We start from the raw sequence: 23,612 nt of genomic DNA on the forward strand, positions 1-23,612 counted from the left end.
AATAAATATTAACTACTATGAGAATATATTTTCCTGCCTCTAGCTTCTACCAGACCTCCAATTCATTCAATTTTATACTATCAGATTATTTTCTTAAAATACCACACTGCTCATTTTATCTCCCTGCTCATAATTTCATTGGAAATTCTCCATTATCTACTTATGCTTCACAGACTGTATTACAGAAAATCTCAGGTTACAGAGATTTGTGCCAGGGGATAGAAGAAGCCATAGGCTCAAATGCCATATCTACTTGAAGTATAAATTTTAATTAATGTTAAATGGTTTAGATTTTAGAATATTATTTTTATATTACTACCAACTCAGGTAAATGAAATACAGTATATGAATGTGAAATACAGTATATGAATTTAATGATAAAACAGGAGATTGCAAATAAATTTTGTCTTTATAGCAAATAGCCTTAGCCCTGTGTCTTTGGGAGTGTACCATGGGCAACACATCAGAAATAGCAACATAGAACTTCTTAGCTTGATTTACAAGACCCTTCATAATATATTTCCAACCTACTTTTCTAGCCTGACAATCTCTAGATCCCTGTTATGTAATCCATAATCCCATCAAATCAGATATGTTCCTCTTTCCTATACATGCCCTATCCTTCCTCTGCCAGTGTGTGGTTCTACAAGTTTTCTTCCTTTAAAACACTCCACCACTGCTCACTAACACACTCACTGTTTGTCCAAATTTATGCATGTTTCAAAGCCTGGGTCTTGGCAAAGAAATGATAGAGTGGGATGAAGTAAAGAGTAGTATGGAAGATGATATAAAAGTTTCTTTTCACTGAGCACCTTTAACATATAAAGCTTTGTCTTAAGCCCTGTTTGGGTTAAATAGAACAAATAAATTATTTGTCATCAAGGAAATCAGCAATTCAAGAAGCAGAGCATTTATTAAGAGCTCTTAGTTCTCTCTGGAAAGAAGATTTTGTGGAGGAAAATCCTTGACTGATCCCAGAGCAGAGAAGCTAGGCCATATTTGACTGTGGATTATTGTGGGTATAGAGAAGGTTTAGGATGAGGCCATTTGAAGAATTTTTCAAGGTGCCTTTGGAGTTATGTACGCTGTGACCGAGTCAGGAATGACCCTCTCCTAAAATAAGGAGTATAGGTGCCAGCTTTGGGGTATTTGAGGGATTAAATGGGTGGGGAAGTTTTATGAGACTGTTACTGAATACCTACACACTTGTAGTTTAGTTGAAAAATCCTAGGTAGAGGTAGTTCTAGACCCAGAAAAGCAGAATTAATAATGGAGACATGAGAATGAAATGAGGTTTGTGTTTATATATAAAAGCACTTTGTCATTTTTAAGGGAGTTTTCTTATCAGCAAAGTAGAGATTATAAGACTGTCTCTTCACAGAGTTATTTGAGGATTAAATGCAAATCATTTACGAAGTGTTTGAAAATATGGTGCTCAAAAAATAAGTACGAGCTATCATTATCATCATCACCGTCATCATTACTGCTCATCATTATAGACTCATGAAAAGGCATGATATTATTAATATAGCATTTTGATTACAATTTTGCCACTAATTTATGGTTTAGGGTTATAAAGAGATACATGACTTCTGTATCCCCTTGGCAAAATCTTTATCTCAGACGTCAAGTCCTTAATTATTAGAGATTTTGACAATTTTTCCTTTGTTTGTATAGTGTTTTGCATATCTCAAGGGGTTTTCAAAAATATTTATCTCATTAGCTCCTAAAAACAACTCTGATCATTAAGCAGGGCAAGAATGATAAATATAAATTAGAAGGTGGACGAACTGAAGCTGGGGCATTTTTGGGGGGTCATGACCACACAGCAAATTTATGCTGGATGCAGTGGTCCCTCTAGCTGCTACTCTAGAGACCTCTAGAGCTCAGGCTCTATACCATTTATCTATGGCTGCCATTTCAGATGGGCAACTGAAGGGTAGGTACTAAATAAACTGAGACCTCCTAATTCTCCAGACACCAACCAGCATTGAAACATTTAGTAGGATTTGATGACCACTTCTCAAATTCACTTTTAAAAGTGTGCAGACATTCTCTGTGTTCTTGATGATTCTGAATACGAGAAGAGGCAATTGGTTCAAAAGTTTCTATAGCAACAATGTAGGAGTCCCAAAAAGGGAGTTAAAACTTCTACAATTGCAGGATTTATGCCATAATATTAACAGTGATTATCTCTGAGTGGTAGGATTAGATGGAAGTTTCCTTATTGTTTGCTTTTCTGCTTCTCTGTACTTTCTACCTTTTTTTTTTTTTTTACTATGTTTTACATAAAAATAATCGTATTAGATTAGCAACAATACCACACTTTGGAGCTAGGTAAGTTTCCTTTACTTACTACCAGGGAAGTTCATATAGTTGTGGAGGGGTTCCTTGAAATCACCTAATATAAATATCCAAATTCATAGTAGGTGTTCAATTAATATATGTTGAATTCCACCCTTACTCCTTCTTCCCTACGTTTCAAACATATAATTGTTTTCAGGCTTGAAAAAAACTTTATGTGGTGATTATAAATTCTATATGGAATAAAACATTCACATTTGGAAAAAACAGCTAAGTGAAAACTTTAAAGTGGCAAGTGATCCTAATGCTTAATTCTTTCCCCCGTGTGCTTTGGTGATTGGCTCTTACAGGATTTTGTAATTCCAGTGCTACATGGCAATGAGCAGTGAAGCATACCTCAGTCTGGCAGGACTATGGTAGAAAGAAAGCTGTGAAGCATTGTTTGAAAAGCCATCCTTGAAAGCCAGGGGAATGATGAGAGCAGCTTCTGTGGTGAGGAGGAGTTGGCAGCTTTCCGGGACAGGCCAGAATTCAGGCCTCCTGGGGTCCCATGTTTGCTGGTGTTGGCCTTTGTTCAGGTGCTCTGCCTAACAGGAACCTGCAGCCTCTGTTTCAGAGTTTAGGCTCCGTTAGGGCAGCTCTCTAATTGGTTTATGTCATTCACTAGGAATTGCTTTTCTTTATAGTTGGCGACTTGATGCCAGATTGTAGGGAGAGATTCTGTACCACCCATATCTGTTTTGTTGTTCCCGGGGTTATAAATGAGGTGATGGGGGGGAGGGGCTCCTCTGGGCGTGTCCTTAGCTTGGCTCCTAATTTCAACAGAGTTGGAGGCCTGGTCTGTTTGAATGAGAGGTCCTTCCTTCCCGCCTCCACTTTCACGAACTGAGCTGCTTGGGTGGCAATGTGCCTGGAGGGGGCTTGCCACTTTATTTTTCCCTCCTGCAGTTAAAACAGAAGGCCTCCTGATCTGGGGCTTGGATAATTTAAAAGTTGGTTCACTCCTGGAGAGGGTTTGGCACAGGCAAAGTAGGGAAAGGTGTGGCTGGGAAGGGAGTAAAGGAGTGTCAAGGATTGGTTTGCTCCTGGACATAATCTTCAAGCTCAGCAGGAGCAGGAAAAAAACTAGCTCCCCTTGAAACTTGCGTTGTCTGCCCTGGTTAAGGGCACTGCTCGCCTCCTAGTCAGCTAGGATGAAAACCTTGCGACCATAGAATAGTTGGGAGAAGGTTGCATTAGGACATTTCCAGTTTAATATTAAGTGCCTATTATCTTTGACTCTGAAACCTCCTTCTCCCTTTTATTCTGCTTGTTAATCCCCTGATCCAGAACTCAAGGTTTCTTCCTATAGAGGCTCCTAACAGATCTACTTTACTCTATACTCTCCTATAGTCATCCCACCTCTCCAGTTCTGTCCATTTAATCTTCATAGATCAAAGCCATGTCCAAGTACATATCCCGCCCACCCCCTCAGTTTCCAATTGTTTACAGAAAATGTTTGCACTCCTTAGCCTGGTTTTTGGTATCTTCTCTTATCTGACTCCAATCTATTTGTCAAACCTTTGGGTGACTTCTTCCCCCTGTATACTAGGTTTATGCCACATTGGAACATTTAACATTTCCTGTACAATTGTTGACAATTTCTTCTGGGAGTATGAAGTGAAGTTCTAAGAATAATGGGTAGCTGGATATATAAAACATGGGAATTTCTACCTAACAGTTTACCCTTCCTTCAGGATGGTTATACTTATGGGATAGTTATGCTCACTGCTGATTTTGAAAGAAATTGATGTTTAAGTTTCTAGAGAAAGATAAAAATGAAAAAGATTTGAGGGTCACATATTTTGGATATTCTGTTACATCTGCAGTGAGACGTAAGATTCTATAGAGGGAAAAAAAGAAAAAAAGAGAAGCTATTTCTTTGAACCAGTTCTAAACTATGTAATAAGGAGATTGATAGCATAATATTGCCATTTAAGACATACAAGATAATAGAGTGTTTGAGGCCCATTTTGCTTCTTGGATGAAGAAAATTAGCAAAGGTTGAACTGGAATGATAGATTATCATTATTGAAGGACTTCACATCCTATGAGAGTTTTGTGTAGAGTTTAGGTGGGCACAAAGGTACTTCTGGCCTCCCTCTACCCCTTTTAAAGGAATGGTAAATGGGCTTTATATCATAGGGAGAAATATATAGTCCTTGATGTAAAATAGACCAAAGAAAATATATTAGGCCTTTCAAATAGGCTCTTTGAAGAGTTGGAATTTCAATTTCCTCGTGAAAATAAAAAACCATGGTTGCCTTACAGGATTGCTCTAAGACATGTAGCCAATAACTGTAACATGGCTGAATTATTACTAATATATGATTAATACATAGAAGCTGTGTCTCATCATACCAGGCTATGACTTACCACAGAGAATTTCCTCTGTGCAAACTATGTGCTTTATGAAGAACGTGAACTCTCCTCTTTATCACCCACAAAGCCCCAACACACACACACACATACAAATGCACACATTCACAATTTCTCCCTTATTCAAGACTCTAAACTCAAGAATAAAACTCAGTATTCACCATCCATGCCTTTCCCACATCCATGCCTTTTTTTATTTTGCTCTATTTAGAATAATCTTTCCCCTCATCTTGGAATGCTCACTTATTTAATTTCCATGTTCCAATTAAATTGCCATTTCTTTCAAGATTCACTGATCCTCAAGCCAGACAAAGAATCTGTCTCAGGAATGAAAGTTTCTCTTTTCAAGGTTTTCTCCTCCTATTTTTCTTAGAACACGTGTTTTTCTTATTAGACTGTGCGCAACCTGAATGCAGGGGGATTTCCTTTTTCATCTCTGATGAACACTGCCCAGGGCAGTGTTTTGAACATAGTTCCTCTTAGCTCACACTTCTCGAATAAATAATATTTTTGCTGAAATGCAGGTCAGTACTCTACATCTCTTAAACATCATTATCTCTTCTCGAATAAATAATATTTTTGCTGAAATGCAGGTCAGTACTCTACATCTCTTAAACATCATTATCTCTGTGGTTTTAAATGGGAATTCATTTTTGTTCCATATTCAGTACTTTTTAAACATAAAGTCTAGTGGGCACTATTCAGATTACAAAAAAAGACCTTGGTCTCTTTGACCTTTAGATTATTATGAGGAAGTGGCTTTGATATTTTGAAGTTTGTTTCTTCTTTTTCTCTGCAGAAATATGTGAGGATAAGGGGAGAAGGCTTGAGGTATGAGAAGCATATTGAAGGAATTGTTTACAAATTTTAATTTCAGTGATCAGAATTTCCCAAGGGTGCACACTGTTAAACTAGGCATGATGCAGGATTAATTAAAGACCATGCTCAAACTTTGTGTGTATGGCCTCAGAGTCTTTTGGATAATGCTTACACATGCAAGTAGAATTATTTCTGCCAAAGACCGAAGTGGAAAGATGACTTATTTGGCATCATTTTTAAATGATGTCTTTGGCTTTTAAACACTTAGGCCATGTCTTTAAGCTTCACCCAAGATAAGAGAGATTTTTGCCTGTTTGGTTTCTACCTTCCCTAATTTGTGAACTATTTCTAAAATAGAGGTAAAATGTATGATAGACCAGTAATTCAATGCTTGTCTTATAAGAATATAACATACTCAATTCCTTTTGCTTTTGTTTTAGCATTTAACCTAAATAAGTCATCAGGACATTATATTTGTCCATATAATTTCTGATCAAAACTTCTTTCATGAAGGAACTGGTGCCAAGTGAAATTTAAGTATGAGATATATTTTCAATGCCTGCTTTCTCCAAAAGACAATTTACAAAAATCATCTATTCACAACCTGGTTTAGAAGCAGCATGCCTCAAAAGACCTGGAAACTCTATTTGACTGTAAATTTCATGTGAATCAGCAGTGTGGTAAATCACCACACAGTGGAGGTTGCTTGCTAATTTAGCAAATGTACACTCTCTAGAAGGTAGGGGGTGGTGACTGAGGTATATTTAACAGTAGTTGAATCACTCCTGGAGTATTGTTTTCCTTTCTTGGCCACATACCTTTATAAGGACTTTTGAAAACTGGGACATATTCAGAGAGTATAACTTGGCTGGTGAGCATCCTTTGACCTTGTCAAATTAGGAATGATTGTAGTTGTTGTTGTCTTTTAATATAAAGAGTATGTGTGTGTGTGTGTGGCTGCATATGTGTATATGCATATTTATATTTATGTATGTGTATTTTGCAGTGGGACAATATATGTGCCTGTCAATATTGTCATGAGGATGAGGAAGTAAACTTGTCCTATATGCCCTAGGAAACCTGAATGATGAAACAATGTCTAAGAAGTCTCCAGCAAAGCAAATATCTATCATAAAAGGCAGTGAGTTCTCCTTCACAGCATATGTTTAAGTGGAGTCTGAAGAATCATGTATCAGGAAAATGTCAAAGTGATCTTCCTTGAGGCCATGTTGTTCTAGTAATTCTATAATAAAAAGCTCCATCATTGTAAAAATTTGAACAATCTTCCAACAAATCTAATGCTAATCTGTTGTCTTAAAGAAAAATACATTTTCTTAAAGATGTCTGTTAATTCTATTATTTGATAGAATAACTGTCTGAATTAAACTGCATTCTGCCTTTAGCCATAGTTCACTGATTCCTGTCTCCCAATCAGTTAGAAACCATTCTGCCTCTGTCTGGTCAAACAAGACCCATATCCTAGGCCCACACTTTTGACAGCTCTTCTGTGATCCTCATCTAGCTGGCACATACCCATACGTCAAGGAGCCCAAATAAGGGCGAAGGAGATATGCCCAGTCAGAGCCTGTGACATCTCTCCCCACCCAGCTGCTTGTTATTAGGACCAATAGCATCAGGATCACCTGGGAACTTGTTAGGATGCAGACTCTCAAGCCCCTCCCTGGAACATCTGAATAAATACTTGTGTTTTAACTAGGTACCCCGGTGGTTCAAATACACATTAGGTGCTAGAACTTGGAAACACGGGATGGATCCTCTCACTCAAAGATGCAAAGCCTGCCACACTATAGGACAGAACCCTGGGCTTGGAAAAGGAGGGAACGTCCTAGGTCTCCATCTGTTCTGTGGCTCTGGGCCTGAGTGGAAATGCAAAGCTGTGTAGTAGAGGTAAGTCTTAAATAAAATCAAAATCATAGAGCACCAAACTCATACGTATGCAAATCAGTACTGTTGCAACATGAAAGGTAAATCCAGAGTCCCAAGATAACCTTAGCTCTCTTACTCCAAAGCAAATGATATACTGTGGAATGCAGGTGGAATCAGTTCTACTTCAGGAAATGCCTGGAATCTCTTGACTTTGTGCATAGTTTATTATTGCACACCATATTCCTAATTTTCCCTCAAAGTTCTGATTTGGTAGTTTTTGATGGGTGAAAAAGAAGCAAGCAAAAGTGCAACATAATCCAGAATTTTTTTTTTAATTTGCTTTTTAGAATTCTGCTAAAGGAGTGGTTTAAACCTATAATGAGAGCTACCAGGTACTCTACATACAGTCTTACAAGTTCTGCTAAGTAGAACCCTTATTTCCATTTTACATTTGAAGGTTAAAGTAACTTCTCCAAGGTCACATATTAAATGAGAAGGCACAAAGATCTGAAGTTAGATCTACATCTTCTAAACCCAATAACATCTTTTATTACATCAAAGTATATCATTAGTAACATTAGTTTTTTACTCCTGTGGTAGTTAGAATATAATCACTTTGGTCAAGGATGGATCACATTCTTGCTGAAAAGTGATCAAAAGGGAAAATGTTAATTTTGGACTACACCTGTGTATAGAAGTTAGAGATGGACATTTTTATTTTGTCCACATAATTTATTGTATGAAATACTTCAAATAAACTCCCCACCCCTGGAATGTTTTCATGAAGTTAAAGGGGAAAATGCATGCATTTATCACCTATAGTCTCTTGAAACACTCAGTCGAGTTTGAGAAGAAATGGAAAAAGATGAGATTCAGAAAAATGTTTTCTCAGAAGAGAATTTCTTTTCTTCTTTTCTTTTTCTTATCTTTCCTTATTTTATTTTATGTAGCTAAGCTATCTTATGCATGTTGAAACTTGGTTATTTGGGGTGCTCAAAAATAATTTCCTTTTAAGAGGGGGGACGAAAACTTACACAACCCTGAGGCCAATGTGATTTGCCAAATATCCCAATTTATAATAGAGGGAGTTGCCACAAAAATGTTTCTTTATTGTGTTGCATTTTCCTTGGTAGCTTTGCAAGAGTTGTCCTCTCCTCTCTATTGGCAGACTCTTGGCACAGAAAGGCCTAAATATATATCTGGCATGCCAGCATCTGTAACAAAATGCTTACGGAACAGGGTCATAGACTACCTGAAGGCAAATGTACAGACCGTTCTGGTCTGGGCGTTTCTCTAAAAATCTCATTTTATGTACACTTCAAAATTGATGAAGGATTCCCCTAACCCACTTTAACAAGCAGGATGCACCTTGGGGCTCAGTTTTAAACAATGCAATTTAGAAATTCAGACCAATCAAAAACAAAAGCAGCAGCCAGGTCAATCTGGTTTGAGGAATGAGGTTTTGTAGTCTGGTTTGGTTTGTATTTTTTTTTTACACTAAAGACCAAGGGTCTACTCATTTCAAAACTATTTTCACCACGTACTACAAGATGGTTATTATTGATATTATGGGGCAATGGACATGATTTAGACATGGACCCTGTCCTTAAATAAAGTGGTTAATTTTGTGATATAAGACAAGTGTATAGACTTCTTTCATATTGGAGAAATTACTTCATAAAGGAGGTTCAGCAAGTTGAATAATTTAGTTGGAACCCTGAGGAAATTATGGGTGTGAATAATGAAAATGCATACTAGAACTGTACTGTGAAAGACCTTGACCATCAGGCTGAGGAAATGTTTCTGAATTTAATAGGCAAATTGAAGCTGCTTTAGGTTTCTGAGCTAGTTCTTGGTCAAATCAACCCTGTGATTTAGGAAGGATGAGGCAAATGCAAATTGGTAGAGTCTGGAGAAAGGTAGACAGCAGACAAATTCAGAGACTAAGAGAGGCTGCAAATAGAAAGTAGAACTCTAAAATGACTATCTTTATATATGTTCACTGGAGAAAGGAATGACTGATGGGTATAAATGCTTCTAACAGGATGCTTCCATCCTATAGATCCATAGGGTACCATGGGTTTACCAGGGGTTATGGAAACAGAGAGATCTACATTTTAATCCCAGCACTTGAATGCTTTGGACCTCAGTATCCTCATCTGTAAAACAGAGATTGTAAACCTATCTTTTATGTATATAGTAAGAGTTAGAGATAGCAAATGTGGAGGTCTTAGCACAGTGACTGGCACATATTAGTCCTTTCTATTAGGATGATGGATGACATTATCATTTCCATTTAAAAACAATTGATGTCCAAAGAGAGAGTAGATTTTTTTTTAAAAGAAAATAGTTTTATCAATAGTGTTAATATTTTAGTGTGTCTCTTCCAAGCCCTTTATATGACTCCCACTCAGGGTGATGAACTAGAAAGGAAGCAGGTTTCATGTTGTCCTTCCCGGGACTTCACCTCTTCCTGTTGCCAGACTTGCTTTGCTGTTTACAAGAGGAAGAACCCTAGCTGCATGTGGCCTTTCTTTGCCATCACACCAGACATAGTCCTGCTCCAGACCTGGACTTTGAGAACTGTACATAGGAGCAGGCAAGTTCCATTGGCAGTGCCACTAAATGTCCCCATTGTTATCAGCCCTCAAATCTCCCCACCATTCATGTCTTTGAAATAGAGCTTAGGGCTCTGAACAGTCAGACCTAAGCCAGAATCCTACCTTTGTGTTACATAGATCTGGTAGTAAATCCTAGTTTTCTTTAACTGTCTTTGGTCATTTTATATCACCTTTGTGATCTTCAGGTAAGAGTAATTTTGTGAGGAACAACAACAGGATAGTGGATGAGATGTTCTGTATGCTGTAAGCCTGTCCAAATTGCCGTACTGAGTACCTACTATGTACCAGGCACTATTAGCACCTTAATATTTTTCATTTTTTTAACGTCTTATAGCAGCTGTTTGAGAAAAAATATCACTGTTCCCATTTAACATAAAATAAAATTTAAGTGCAGTAAAACTAGGAAACCTGCCCATTCAGTTAAATAAGTGGAAACCATGATAGGAATCTGTTGAAACTGAAGATTATATTGTAACTTTTTTCTAGCTTGGTTCACTAGACCATGTCTAGTCATATGTAGCCCAACTGGGTCATTGTTAAATATTCTGGTAATTATACCCTAAAATGTTTGAAGGGGAAAACAGAATATGAAGCTCCTTGCACAGAATTTGGCAATGTCAGGCTCTTCCAGGGTATTGAGGAAATTCTAAGGTTGACAAAATGTCATCAGTCCCATCAGTGGAAAGGTAATAGTTTTTAACCCTAGGGTTATATTTGTTTCATACTGACAGTCAAGGAACTTCCAATGCACCTTCCGAAGCATGTAAATTGCAATGCCCCTGATTCAAAGAAACATTAAATTTATGCTCTTTTATGGAAGAATTATTGAACTATCAGCCTCACTGGATTAGCTCCCCATATAACTGGCATCTGAAAAATAAAGAGCTTTTGCTATAAAATGTATACATTTTGCTTATGGGAAAGAGCTTGAGAAAGAGTTTTTGTTGTGCTTTGTGTCATTATTTTCCCATGACTTCAATAGTAATTCATTCTTTGTTTCCTTGTCAATAGCAGATTGGAAAAAACAAATTAGAAGAAGAGCTTCTAGAGTTAGACTTGACAGCAGAAAATGGTAGCCTGATGGTAAGGGAAGAGATAGCTGACATAAGAACTAATAAACAGCAGTCAAGAAATTTTTAGAGCCTTAACAAATAGCCTTACTCTTCATATAAAACAGTTGGGTTTCATAAATGGAGGCATTGTAATATAGGGAAGGCATTATCAAGGAATTCGAGTATTAATTGGACTCTGAAATAACTCAGTAACCTTCTAGATTTCACTCTGCTTTGGTAAAATTAAGAAGTCAAGTATCTAACACATAAATGATTAATAATAAATCCTTTCCATCTCTTAAGTCTGGAGTTTATGGTGACTCTTAGTAAACCTTAATAATTAGTTATTTTTTTGTATAATCCATTTAAAGAAATAAGTATATAAATTTTAGAATGACTTTATCCAAGTAACCTGTACACACCATTTCTAGAAAGTAAAATATTTCTGAATATTATTTAAGTGAAACCTATAGGTAAGATATCCTTAGCTCTGATGGGTCAGGAGTGTTAGTTTTGTATAAGGTTGGAGTGTTGCCTGGAAAATACCTAGTCCTATAACTCTTCCCTTATTTTATAAGAATCAAAATGGGTGCCAGAGATGTTGTGCCCAGCTCAAAGTCACAGAGAAAGTTAATGTCAGTGCTAGGATTCTCCCAGTTTCTATTAAATTCCAGTCCAGGGCTTATACCATAGCATAAGCCCAGAATAATATGGCATTCAAAGTTACAGTCATCCTAATTTAGCTTGTGTATTCATTCATATATTTATTCATCCATTCATTAAACAAGGATTTATTAAAAGGTTACTATGTACTGGTACTTTAAGTGTACATGTTTATACTGGCCTAAGGATTTTCTGCGCATGCGCGCGCGCGTACACACACACACACACACACACACACACACACACACACACACACACTCTCAACAGGTGAGTCAAGAAATCTTAGGTTGGACCCTTGGTTAGCCTTCTGCACCTCAGCCCTGAACATGTCCACCTCTGAGACAAACACATCTAAAAGTTCCCAAGTAGATTAACATCCATTTTAAGGACTTTAGGCCTGAGAATTCCATAGTCTTTTTTAGTAACCCTTTTTTGTAATTATTCACCCTCACTTTCTCTGAATTCTGCTTTTGCTTTAGCCCCAAGTCTCTTATTCTGTAATTTAAGATAATTTCTTTTCCTAGGAGTAAAAATTATCAGGTCTCAGCAGACCTCTGAGAATTTTTCATATTCATTAAGCTATCCTTTAGCTTTCAGTCTAACCAGTACAATCCACATCATTCTGGTCTTTCAGCACAGCCTTAATATATTAGGGCAAACAAGACCTTTGAGATGATTTGATGCATCTCCCTTGTTTTAAAAATGGGCCCATTAAAGCAAAGGAGAAAAAGTAAATGGTTCAAATTACCCAGCAAGTTAGTGGCAATCCAGCAGTTGAACCCAGGCATCCTAACTTTCACTGAAGTTTCTTTCTTTGACACCACACTGGCCCTGAATTTTCTCCCTATGAACACTGCTGATTGCTTTTACTTTATCAAAAAATATAGCACAGAGAATTCCTTGGCTACAAATGCTAGTAAACGGTTAACTCACTGAGCCCAAGGCCCTGGAAACTTCTGGGAGAGAGCCAGGTGAGCAAAGAGAGCAGATAAAGGCAGCACCTGCGGATGGGTTTGGAACAGCCTTAGGACACAGAGAGAATGTAAACACATTCTGCAAATCTTATTGTCTGACTCTGTGCCAGCGTCTTTTGGGTTCTTGTCATGGAAAATATTTCATCTGAGGTCATTCAATGAGCAAAGGAGCATTGAATACCCTCCAGGGTGCCAACAACGTCCTCCCTTTTGTCCAGATTAAATAAGCAAGGGTCTAGCATTTCATGGGCCTAGAAGGCCACCTTTCAACAATATAGGCTGTAAGGAAAGGAAAAAGGAGACGTTAAGGAAATATATTGTGTGGTTCTGGACTGCCCTCTCCCCCTGGCTGCCGCCTCTCCTCCCCCTCCCAGTCTTCCTCTGTTTGCTCACCCATACTTAGAAGCACACGCCCTGCAACGCCCTGTGTTTAGAGCAAGAGTTAATGTCTGTGCTTCCTCATAAATCTCGGTTTGATGCCTCGAGCTATGTTTTTAATTCTGTAGTGGAGCTTTGAGATTTGAGATGAGTAGAAAAGAGGTGCAGCTGATGGAGGTAATAATGGAAGCTGCCTTTTCTTGTGCTGGGGAGCTGGTATTTCCTGCAGATCTTCTAACAGGCATAATGCCTAGGCAGAGAACCTGTGAAGGCCAAGATGGAAGGAGAGTAGGGAGTCAAGGGAAAGGACACTCACAGTGCCTTGCTGTGCAAAAGGATGAAGAAAGAAAACTGTGTGGAATGAGCACATTAACCTAGATTGGTGACCAGCTGATGTATTTTCTAGTTCAACTAAAAATGACTTCAATGCAGTGGAGTCCTACCTGACAGAAGGAATTCCTTGTCTTACAAAACTTTGTAAAGAATGTTTTCTCTCCATTCCACTTGGAGCTACTTTTTGTGTCAAAACCATATATATTTTTTCACCCACTTGTATGAGTAGTTCTTTCTATCCAACATGTCTGCTTTTTTTCATGTGTAGAAGGCAAAGCTTCTATTGGGCTGCTGTGAAGGCTAAATTGCTTAGGTCCTTAGCCAACCAACAACCGTGTTTGGGTAGAGTTCTGAGTCTGAACCACTGAGTAGAACATGTAATTAACATGACTGAAAGAAGAACTCTGATCTATGAAAACCCCCAATCTGTATCTATAAAATTAAGGAGTTGGAAACTAACCTCTAAGGCGCCTTCCAACTCAGCCAGTCTAGAATCCTAAAAATCTCCAAATATAATACATCCTTTCCTTCCTCCAAGCCCTTATTCACCCTCTACCTCTAATCTTTCTGTGGGGTTTTGAAATTTCCCAGAAGTGAAGGGTACCTTGCTCTACTTGCATGTACTAAGTAGAAATTAAGAACAGACCTAACTGGTTTCTGTGAGAGTAGAAAGTGGGAATAAAAGAAGTTATTAATAGGGTAACCTTCTCCTTCTCTAATGAGACCTGCAGGTTTCTATCTGGATCTGTTTGAGTTTGAGAAGGAGAAAAGAATAGAATAGGCCAGAGATAATCGATTCATGGGGTTTTGGAGTTCAAGGAATGAATCTTACCCATTTCTGTACCATATGTACACAGAGAATATAATGTGCTAAGTAACTGATAGAATTGATGATAGAGAATGTAGGGTAATAGGGAAACAACTCTGAGGTAATTTAAAAGATATTTTTAAGAATTAGAAAAGTTTTAAGTAATTATGATTATTTATTAAAGAAAAGAAAATTGTAAAATAGGCTTAGGCTGAGTGGGAAACTCTCTGGTGGATTCAAGTTCAATTCATTGATGGGAAGCAGGAACTGAAAGCATAATAAGTATCCTGGGACCCAGAATCAGGTGGAAGAAGAGCTATCAATAGAAGGCAAGCATAGAAGATCCTAGCATCCCTCTTCTGTGTTAAAGATTTGCCTTTCTGGTTTTGTCTATGTTCAGTGATAACCATTATTTCTCCACTAGGCACCCTTGATTTGATGAGCTGATTAAGTATGGTCATATTTTAAAATTTTATTTCCTCTCAACTATGTCTCTTTCTACCAAATCAGCACTATAAAGTTTAGATAAAATTAACAATATGAAGTTTCTAATAGTGGATTGTAAACACTATGGTACATAGTAGGCACTCAATATTTGCTAGTTGAACAGTGTCTCAGAGCATCTAAAACATTTCTTCATCCATTATCCTGTTGTTCCTCATGAAATTATTGTCACCTAAAGATCAGAAAAGTGGTGTGAAATGTCCAAAGACACAGAGCTAGTGAAAGCCAGGTTGATCAAAATTACAATGATTTTGGCAAGGATGCTAACAAATGTTACCTTTCCTTAATAATTTTGTTTTGACTTTCTTGATTGAGAACCATGTCCTCACTTTCACCAACCCCATCATAGCAGCTCAGTGAGAAAGACCCAGTCTTCTTACCTAACAATATAATTTATTTGGAATTTTCCCCTTTACTTCTCGTGCTATTTTATAATCTCATACAATCTCTTATGATCTCATAATAGTTAATTTTAAAGCTAGTTTTCTTTTTAAAAAGATTTATTTCATAATTACAGTCCTCCCCATTGTTTGCATTCACTGTCTGCTCATCTTCTTTTTTTAGGAGGCACCAGGAACCGAACCTGGGATCTCCTGTATGGGAGGGAGGTGCCTAATCCCTTGAGCCACCTCTATTCCCTGTTTGTTGTGTCCATTGTGTTTCCTTGCTGTGTCTGTTGGTTGTGTCACCTCACTGCATCATCTTGTGGCAGCTCTCTGTGCAGTCCATTGTGTCAGCTCGTGCTCTTGCTCATCTTCTTTAGGAGGCACTGGGAACTGAACCCAGAACTGCCCACATAGTAGGTGGGAGCCCAGCTTGAGCCACATTCACTTGCCCTAGTATTCTTTTTGAAGGAGATTTCCTTCCTAACCTTTGGCTAGGATCTTTGGGCTGGCTGTTTGTTCCAAGAAATGATCACAGGCCCCTTTGAACAGTTGTTTTTAACTCTTTTTCTTTTGAAAATAAGACTGGGTTTTATAATGATGGGGTTTTGACTTGGAATACGTTTTTGTAGCAATGGCCCAAAGTGATTAAAAGACCCCTAAATAAGGCCTCGGGAGACCAGTGCTCTCACCAGCTCAGGCCTATCCCATAGTAGTATTTTGGGTGAACCCTGGTTCTTTCTGAATCTGTTTTCCAGAATGATAGTACTTAGCTGTGGCTTCCCAGACCCATTCTAGCTTTCTGGCATTCTACCTTCTATGTTCTTTATACTGCTATTCCATCAAATAATGACTGTTCTGTGATTTTATGTGGCTATAAAATGCCATGGTAGGTCTAAGAGCCAGGAGAAATGGCAGGACAATACTTGGTGTATCAGTACCTTTGGCCTCTGCTGCAGACCATGTGTTCTGCTTGGGGAGAGGGGCATAATTTGATGCCTCTAAACCAAAGAAGCGCAATCCAGTGCCTGCTTTCTTATGGATGCTGTATGGCATCCATAAGATACAGCTATAGACATCTACACCATTTACACAGAGTTACTGAGGTCATAGAATGTAACAACATGGAGACACTCTAAAGAACATATGGGGAAACTGATGAAGAAAGAAAAATGATCTCACCCCTAGTCACACAGTGTTAAGTGTAAGACTCTGACACAAATAATTTGGCATTCAGTTCATTGCCCTTTCTATTTCACTCCATTACCTCACATGACTTCTCTCATGGTAAGCACACATAACTATTTAATATAGCATTCCTTGTCATAAACATCTACATTCCACAATGGTTTTGTTTTGTTAAATTTTGTTAAATTTGTTAAAATTGTAAAAAATTAAATTTGTGTAGTGTAGAGTAGTGTAGTGTGGGAAATACACTCCCTATTATTGACTCTTAGTATTAGGGTGATACCCTTGTTATACTTGGTGAAAGAATATTAAAATTGTTATATTAACTATAGTCCGTAGTTTACATTAGGTGATTAGGTATATTTTTTCCATATAACATCCTGTTAATACCTTGTATTAGTGTGGCATATTTGTTATAATTCATGAAATAACTTTTTATATGTGTATTATTAACCATAGTCCATTTATAATAGGGTTCACTTTGTTATACAGTCCTATGTTTTATCTTTTAATTTTTCTTCTAGTAACATACATATGATGTAAAATTTCCCTTTAAACACATTTATATATATAATTCAATGCTATTAATTACACTCACAATAATGTGCTATCACCACCACCATTCAATTCCAAAACTTTACAGTCAACCTAAAATTAAGCATCAACTCCCCATTCTCTATGTCAAATCCAGTCCCTGATAATCTATAATCTAGAATCTAACTCTATGGGTTTGCTTATTCTAATTATTTCCTTTCAGTGAGATCATACAATATTTATCATTTGTATCTGGCTTATTTCACTCAGCATAATATCTTTAAGGTTCACCCATGTTGCCATATGTATCAGGACTTTCTTCTTTTTTATGACTGAATAATATGCCATTGAATGTATATAAAACATTTTTTAATCAATTTATTGGTTGGTGGACACTAATGTTGCTTCCATCTTTTGGCAATTGTGAATAATGCTGCTATGAACATTGTGTGAAAATATCTGTTCAAGTCCTTGCTTTGAATTCTTTTGTGTATTGTTTTATGTGCCTAGGCTGCTGAAAGCAGATACAATGAAATGGGTTGGGTTAACAATGGGAATTTGTTAGGTTACAGTTTTGAGGCTGAGAAAGATGTCCAAATCAAGGCATAATCAAGGGGATGCTTTCTTCCCGAATACTGACTGCCAGGGATCCCTGACTCCTCTGCCACATGGCAGCATCTGGTGTCCTCTCCCTTCTCTTCTGGGTTTTATTGCTTTCAGCTTCTGGATTCCGTGATATTCTCTCTCTCTCTCTCTCTCTATCCTTCTCCATTCACTTTATAAAGGACTCCAGAAAAGGATTAAGACCCATCCTGAATGAAGTAGTTTACACCTTAACTGAAGCAGCCTCCTCAAAAGGTCCTACTTACAATGGGTTCTCCCCCACAGGAATGGATTAAATTTAAGAACATGCATTTTTGAGGTACATACAGCTTCAAAAACCCACAGGTATATACAACCTAGTCTACAACTTCTTTAATGATATTTGACAAAAGAGAAGATGACTGATCTGTACAGTACTCTGAGACTACATGCATTGCTGGGGTTGGGGGTGCCTGAGAAGTCCTACTTTAGTTTTATGTTTAGAAACATTGCTTTGTTCTAGATTTATATTCTAAGATATCACCTCTGGAGCTCAGAAGAGAAGGCATGCTCAACTTGTACATTTAGTAGCATACTATCTCTTTGAGAAATGTCATTGCCATGAGAAAATTGGTCAGCTATTTGGAAATAGGGTCCTTATTCAATTTCATGCTTAAACTTCATTTGGGCTTACCCTAAGGTGAAAGAATAAAAGTGTACCTATTACAGAACTAGCTTCCAGATATTCAGCCCCTCTGGATAAAAGCAAAATTGCACCCAGCACATAAATTGACATATGAAGCAGTAAATAATTCCATTGTGCAAGTTGTTTTAATGGATTCAAGCCAGAATGCTCAATTAACCAATACACATAGAATATTCATCGAGCTTAGTGTTTGTTGCCAGACCAGAAAGAAAAAAATAATGAAGGAAAGTACAGGGAGGATGATAAATGTCAGCGCAGCAGTTGAGACAGTGGTAAGTTAAAGAGGAGATTTTAGCGGTATGCACAATATTTTTCTTTTCCTCTTTCTTTTTTCTTCTTCCTTTTTTGGGCAAAAGATTAAGTACAAAAAATGATTAGGTATAAGCTTTCAAATATAATCATCAAAAACTGAGAACTCGGCAGCAGTTTGTGCCAGGTTCTTTTCTTAATTTTCTTTTGTAAGGAAAAGCTCAGGAATCAGGCAAAAAGGGAAGGGTGCTGTTATATGCATACATATGTGAGATTGTGTTTACACACATCTTTACATTGATAAGCATTCAGAAACCATAATAGCATTCCCAAAGGAATTCTTCCTTAATACAGGAAGTGACAGCTTTGTGAAGGCACAACAATTAAGCTTTAGTTTTACATTCTAGAAATCCCAGGATTTAATTTCTAGAAGAAATGAGACCTCTGTTATGTTCCATAGGACTGTCTAGAATTACAGGCAACTTAGTTTTAAAGCTTATCAAACGCAAAGCACCTGAGCTTGGCTTTACCTCCAGACAGCTCTTTGCATTCAGAGATGTCTAAAACCACAAGTCATAAATTCTGAAGGATATATATCATACACATACACACACACACACTCACACTCACAAGAGAAGAGGCCACAGAAATTACAGTTATATCATTCCATGTAGGCTTACTTCTCTGCCGCAATTTCTCTCCCTATTCCCAGGTTGACTTTCTCTAGCTCTGCATTGGGTTTGCCAGATGACCAGGTCTGGGCTCTACTGGATAGTAAAGTCATGGGTCAAGAGTGAATTTAGAGAGAAGTGGTAGGCAGTCTCTCTGCATACTTTGGCATATTTAATGAAACAATTTCACTGGGTGGAATATGTGCAAATAATAGAGGTTCATGAGGAACAGAGACTGAGGTAACAGAGCATCTTGGATGGATATTCTTGTGCACTCCTCATTAAGAAGTTCTATGGTCTTTCTTAGTCAGTACTTGGTCACACTGACTGCTTTGTGGAAATCGTAACTGTTGAGATCTCCCTTCTCTTCTAAACAGTCTTCTACCTTGACTGTTTCAGTTATTGTCCCACCTCCCTGCCTCCTCATCCTCCCATTCTCTTTGAAAATCTTACCATCAGAATATTGGAATGAGGTTAGTATCTCTATCTCCAGGTCTGGCTTCTTTCCTGAGCATCAGAGTCACATTTCCAACTAAGAGTTTCCACATATAATTCTCAACATCTTGAACTCATATTTGCAACCAAATTAATCATTTTCTTCTCATCTCCAAACTTCTCTCAAACATTTCAACTAATTGGAGGTTAGCACCTATCTCGGGGACAATATAAAGGCTGATCCAGATATTTTCACACTTTTTTATGTTTTATACTGGTTAATCAAATGGAAAACTTTTTCCTTGTAGGAGACAGGGAGAAGGTCTTAGGATCTACTGGGGGAGTCCGGAGCAACAGTCTCTGTTGTCCAAATGGAACCCGTGGTCCAATGAAGTTCCTTATGCCACTTTTGCAGAGCACCCTATGAAATACAGCAGTGAGAAGTTCCTCAAAATTTGCAAGGTAGGAGGCAACTTGAGCATCACTCTTAGAACAGCGTTATTGGTGGAAGCTATAAACTTCTAAACTATAACTGTTAAAGAAAGATTAAAGGTGATTAGAAGATACAACCAAGGGTTCATATAGACAAAACCTTCATAGATTTATGGAACCTATTTTAGTACAGTGGTGCTGTTTTATATATTTAAATATATACAATAGTCATAGTAGCCAAACTATGCTGTTTGCCCCTTTCTAATTTCCTTCAGGATAACATCGTTAATAAATTGTGATAGTTGTTTTTGTATGACTCTATTTATTGCCTACAAAGCACATATATAATTTTCTATATATAATTAAATCCTAATTATTTTATTCAGGGAAGAAGTGTAGAGTGATATAAAGTGTGTTTAATCAGATAAGGCTCTGTGGTCAAGTTTGACTAAATCACTTCTCTCTCTGGGCTTCAGTATTCTCATCCCTACAATGAAGATACTCATGTCTGCCCTTCCTCCCTACCTCTTTGGACCATGGTAAAGCTAAATAGGATAATAAACTGTAAAGAGATTAAGATTATTTTTTGTCTTTAAATCTCATCTCCTCAAATAGATTTTTAAATTAATCAATGGCAGGGATAGTCCTGCTATTCTTTAATCTCCCCTTGAGAGGCTTAAGTATTGCTCAATGCAGTAAATAGTCAAGAATTAAAACAATTGGAGCTGAAACTATAGTTAAAGATCAAACTTTAATTTTTTTTGACAAAACCAAATATACACATGTGCTTGTAGGTCTAGAAATTCTTGACTGCTCCTTTTTTTTTCTTTTTATATTTGCCTTTGTACCATTTTTTTTTTTATATTTGCCTTTTTACTCTGTTCTTCACTTTAGGATATCATAACTCTTTATTTGCTATAAATTCAAAATTTAGCAATCTGTACCTTAATGTCTTTCTGTGGTTGATGACAGACATTGTATCTCTTGTATTAAGTTAAACACTCTTGATTCATTTATGCATGTAGATAAATATCTATATATGCATGTATGTATGTAAACAGATATTTAAAATTGATATGTTCCCTATTCTAAGCATATTTTGAGGCAACATATATGTGATAAGATGTCATATGGGGACTTTATTCCCCCTAATATATAAGTAGAGTTGGCTTGAACCCTACACTACTTCCAGGAAAAATCAGTGATCCTCTGAAGATTTATGAAAATGTCCTCAAGGGCTTATGGTCTCATCCTTCCCCTTTCTTCCAAGCTATTGAAGGCACTAAATTAGTTTAGTGTATAGGTGGTTGTTTGCTACTTCCCATTTGATAGCCCTAGTTCACACTCCCACTCATATATCAACATCAGTCCCTCCCAAGGCCAACAAAACAAAGCAAAGTGAAAAAACCAATAAGAACTGCAAACACTTAATATGGTATGAGGGTGTGAGAGCAGACTTGCTGAAGGTGTCCTGAAGACAGAGTATAAGTTTGCATCACAATAATGCCCAGGACTCAAAGTGAAATATCAGACCTCTCTGTTTTTAAAAGTCTTTGTTAATAATCCTGTGACACATTGTTCCATAATCCCAGATCCTCTCCCCTACTATGCTCTTGCTCCTTCCCAAACTCCTTTTGTTTTTGTTTTTATCAATGGAGAGCAATTTAAATGCCTGTTAACCCATTTCAGAAGACTTAATAATGCATTTCCCAAGCATTTTTCCCTCCTTTACAGGAAGTCTGGATCTAGCCATTAAAATAATATATCTTTTTGAGTTAATATAATTATATTTTATTGGAAGTCAAAATAAATACCAACTGCCTTGCTTATTACATCCATTATTTCCTATGCCAAGTCTTATCTTGTTCCTCAAACCTGGTGCTATCAGTCCATATTCCCTTAAGTCCTTTGCTGGAAGAAATTCAGGGTGAGGCATTAAAGAACTAGTTCTATGAACTGCTGCAAAATGCCAGGGCCTTACCATAGGACTTTGCTTCATTCTACTACATAAAAATACAACAAACTGATTTATAAAGGAAGGTTAAAACAATAAAATACCAGAGGGGGATGGAATAATTATTCCTCCAATACCTATACATGTAGTATTTTCCTAGGCTTTTTACTGACCAAAGCTAAAAGAGAAGCTCGATGGTCATAGAGCTCTTATTGGCTAAAAATAAAAATAGCAGTTGTATGTGTGTGTGTTGTGAGCTTCCCAAGATGGATAGTTAGTTAGTTGATTGGTTTTTAGTCAATAGTATTACTTTGTGGGGGTCTGAAAGTTATATTTCTTTTAAGGTTTTTCTCCTTAAATTATTCTTTCAAAGTATTTCTTTCCTTCTGGCATTTTGATCCAGCAAGTCATTTTTTTTTTTTTAATTCAAAGGCTACCCTAAGTCCCAGCTGCCTAGGAAAACAAGTGCTCTCCATCTGGGATGTGATATGATGAGTACTTTGATCCAGTTCTTTGAGTCTTAGTTTCTTTTTGTTGTTTGTTTTTATATCACAGTATTATTTGTGTTCAGGAACAATTTCGAAGGTGAGCTTTGATTAAGATCCAGTTATATTAATGTAAAAGAATAAATATAAAGAAGGGTAATTCTAGGGATCTAGGCTCTCTTTTATGTGACTATTTGGCATAAGGCAAAATTTAAAATGATGATATACACTCATTCTCTGTCTCCATTTTGAATTAAATAGGAAAAAGAAGAGGGTTATGGAGGGAAATTCATGACTAAATCTGTTGTAGCAGAGAGAAGTCGGGTGTATGCAGTATTGAAGGCCAGGACACGAAAAGCTGAGAAGGAAGATTTACTAACAGCTGGCTGGGCTTCCTAATAAAAAAAAAAAAAACGAGCCCTGAATAGGATTTTTGGGTTCCTTATATACAGAGGATATAGGAGTGGAGAGTCAAATGGTGCCTATATGCAAAACGACCTTTTTTTTGTTAGTTTCTTAGAGTTTCAAATGTTTTTATCTGAGTACCAGATAGGTCTTGCATTAACACATGTCCCCACATTCCAGGTAGGCTTTAATTAACACATACTCCCCACATCCCAGGTAAGCTTGAATGAACACATTTAGTTTGCATCCTCCCTGAATATTCAAAGCCTATAGAGCTTAGATCTCTCAATTGGCTTTCTGGGAGCTATTCATATTTGGATATAGAATAAGTTTGAATTTATGCACAGGCCATATTAAATCAAATACCTAGAGCAATTTAACAAAGATACTGCAGCATAAGGGAGGAGTCATGTAAACTTCAAATTGTTTACAAATCTAATGAAGAATATTATTTTTAAAAATTACATTTCTTTTTAAAATGCAAACATTATTACCCAAAGTCTTTTCTTCTACTGTATCTGGAAGCTCTTAATTCAACAAATATTTCTGACAACCACAAAGTGCAGGTATGATGATTATTCCTAAAGGTATAAACATAATGAGTGAAGGGTCTTGCCTTTGTAGAGGCATTGTTTAGCAGAGGAGGCAAAAAAAAAGTAAATATTTTAAATGAGTGTTAATTGAACAAAACAAAGTTTGGACCAAGTGAAGAGGTATAGAGGTACATGAAAATAAATGAAGTGTTTTTGGATAAAGAGTAATTTATGCTCTCTCTTTATCTCTTAATACAGATCAACTAAGTCACTCTCAAATTTGTGACATATACT

At 37.1% G+C, this 23,612-nt stretch overlaps 1 protein-coding gene across 1 annotated transcript in view; it reads left to right on the plus strand.

The window, feature by feature from the left end:
* The window catches only part of TPRG1 (tumor protein p63 regulated 1), a 149,408-nt gene that overhangs the window by 111,960 nt on the left and 13,836 nt on the right, over positions 1-23,612 (plus strand). The window contains exon 5 of the mRNA XM_004469612.5: positions 19,818-19,971. Within this exon, the coding sequence (XP_004469669.1) occupies positions 19,818-19,971 (154 nt within the window). The remainder of the gene's footprint in view (positions 1-19,817; positions 19,972-23,612) is intronic.

This window comes from Dasypus novemcinctus, chromosome 4 (assembly GCF_030445035.2).
Source record: "Dasypus novemcinctus isolate mDasNov1 chromosome 4, mDasNov1.1.hap2, whole genome shotgun sequence".
NCBI classification, from domain to species: Eukaryota; Metazoa; Chordata; class Mammalia; order Cingulata; family Dasypodidae; genus Dasypus; species Dasypus novemcinctus.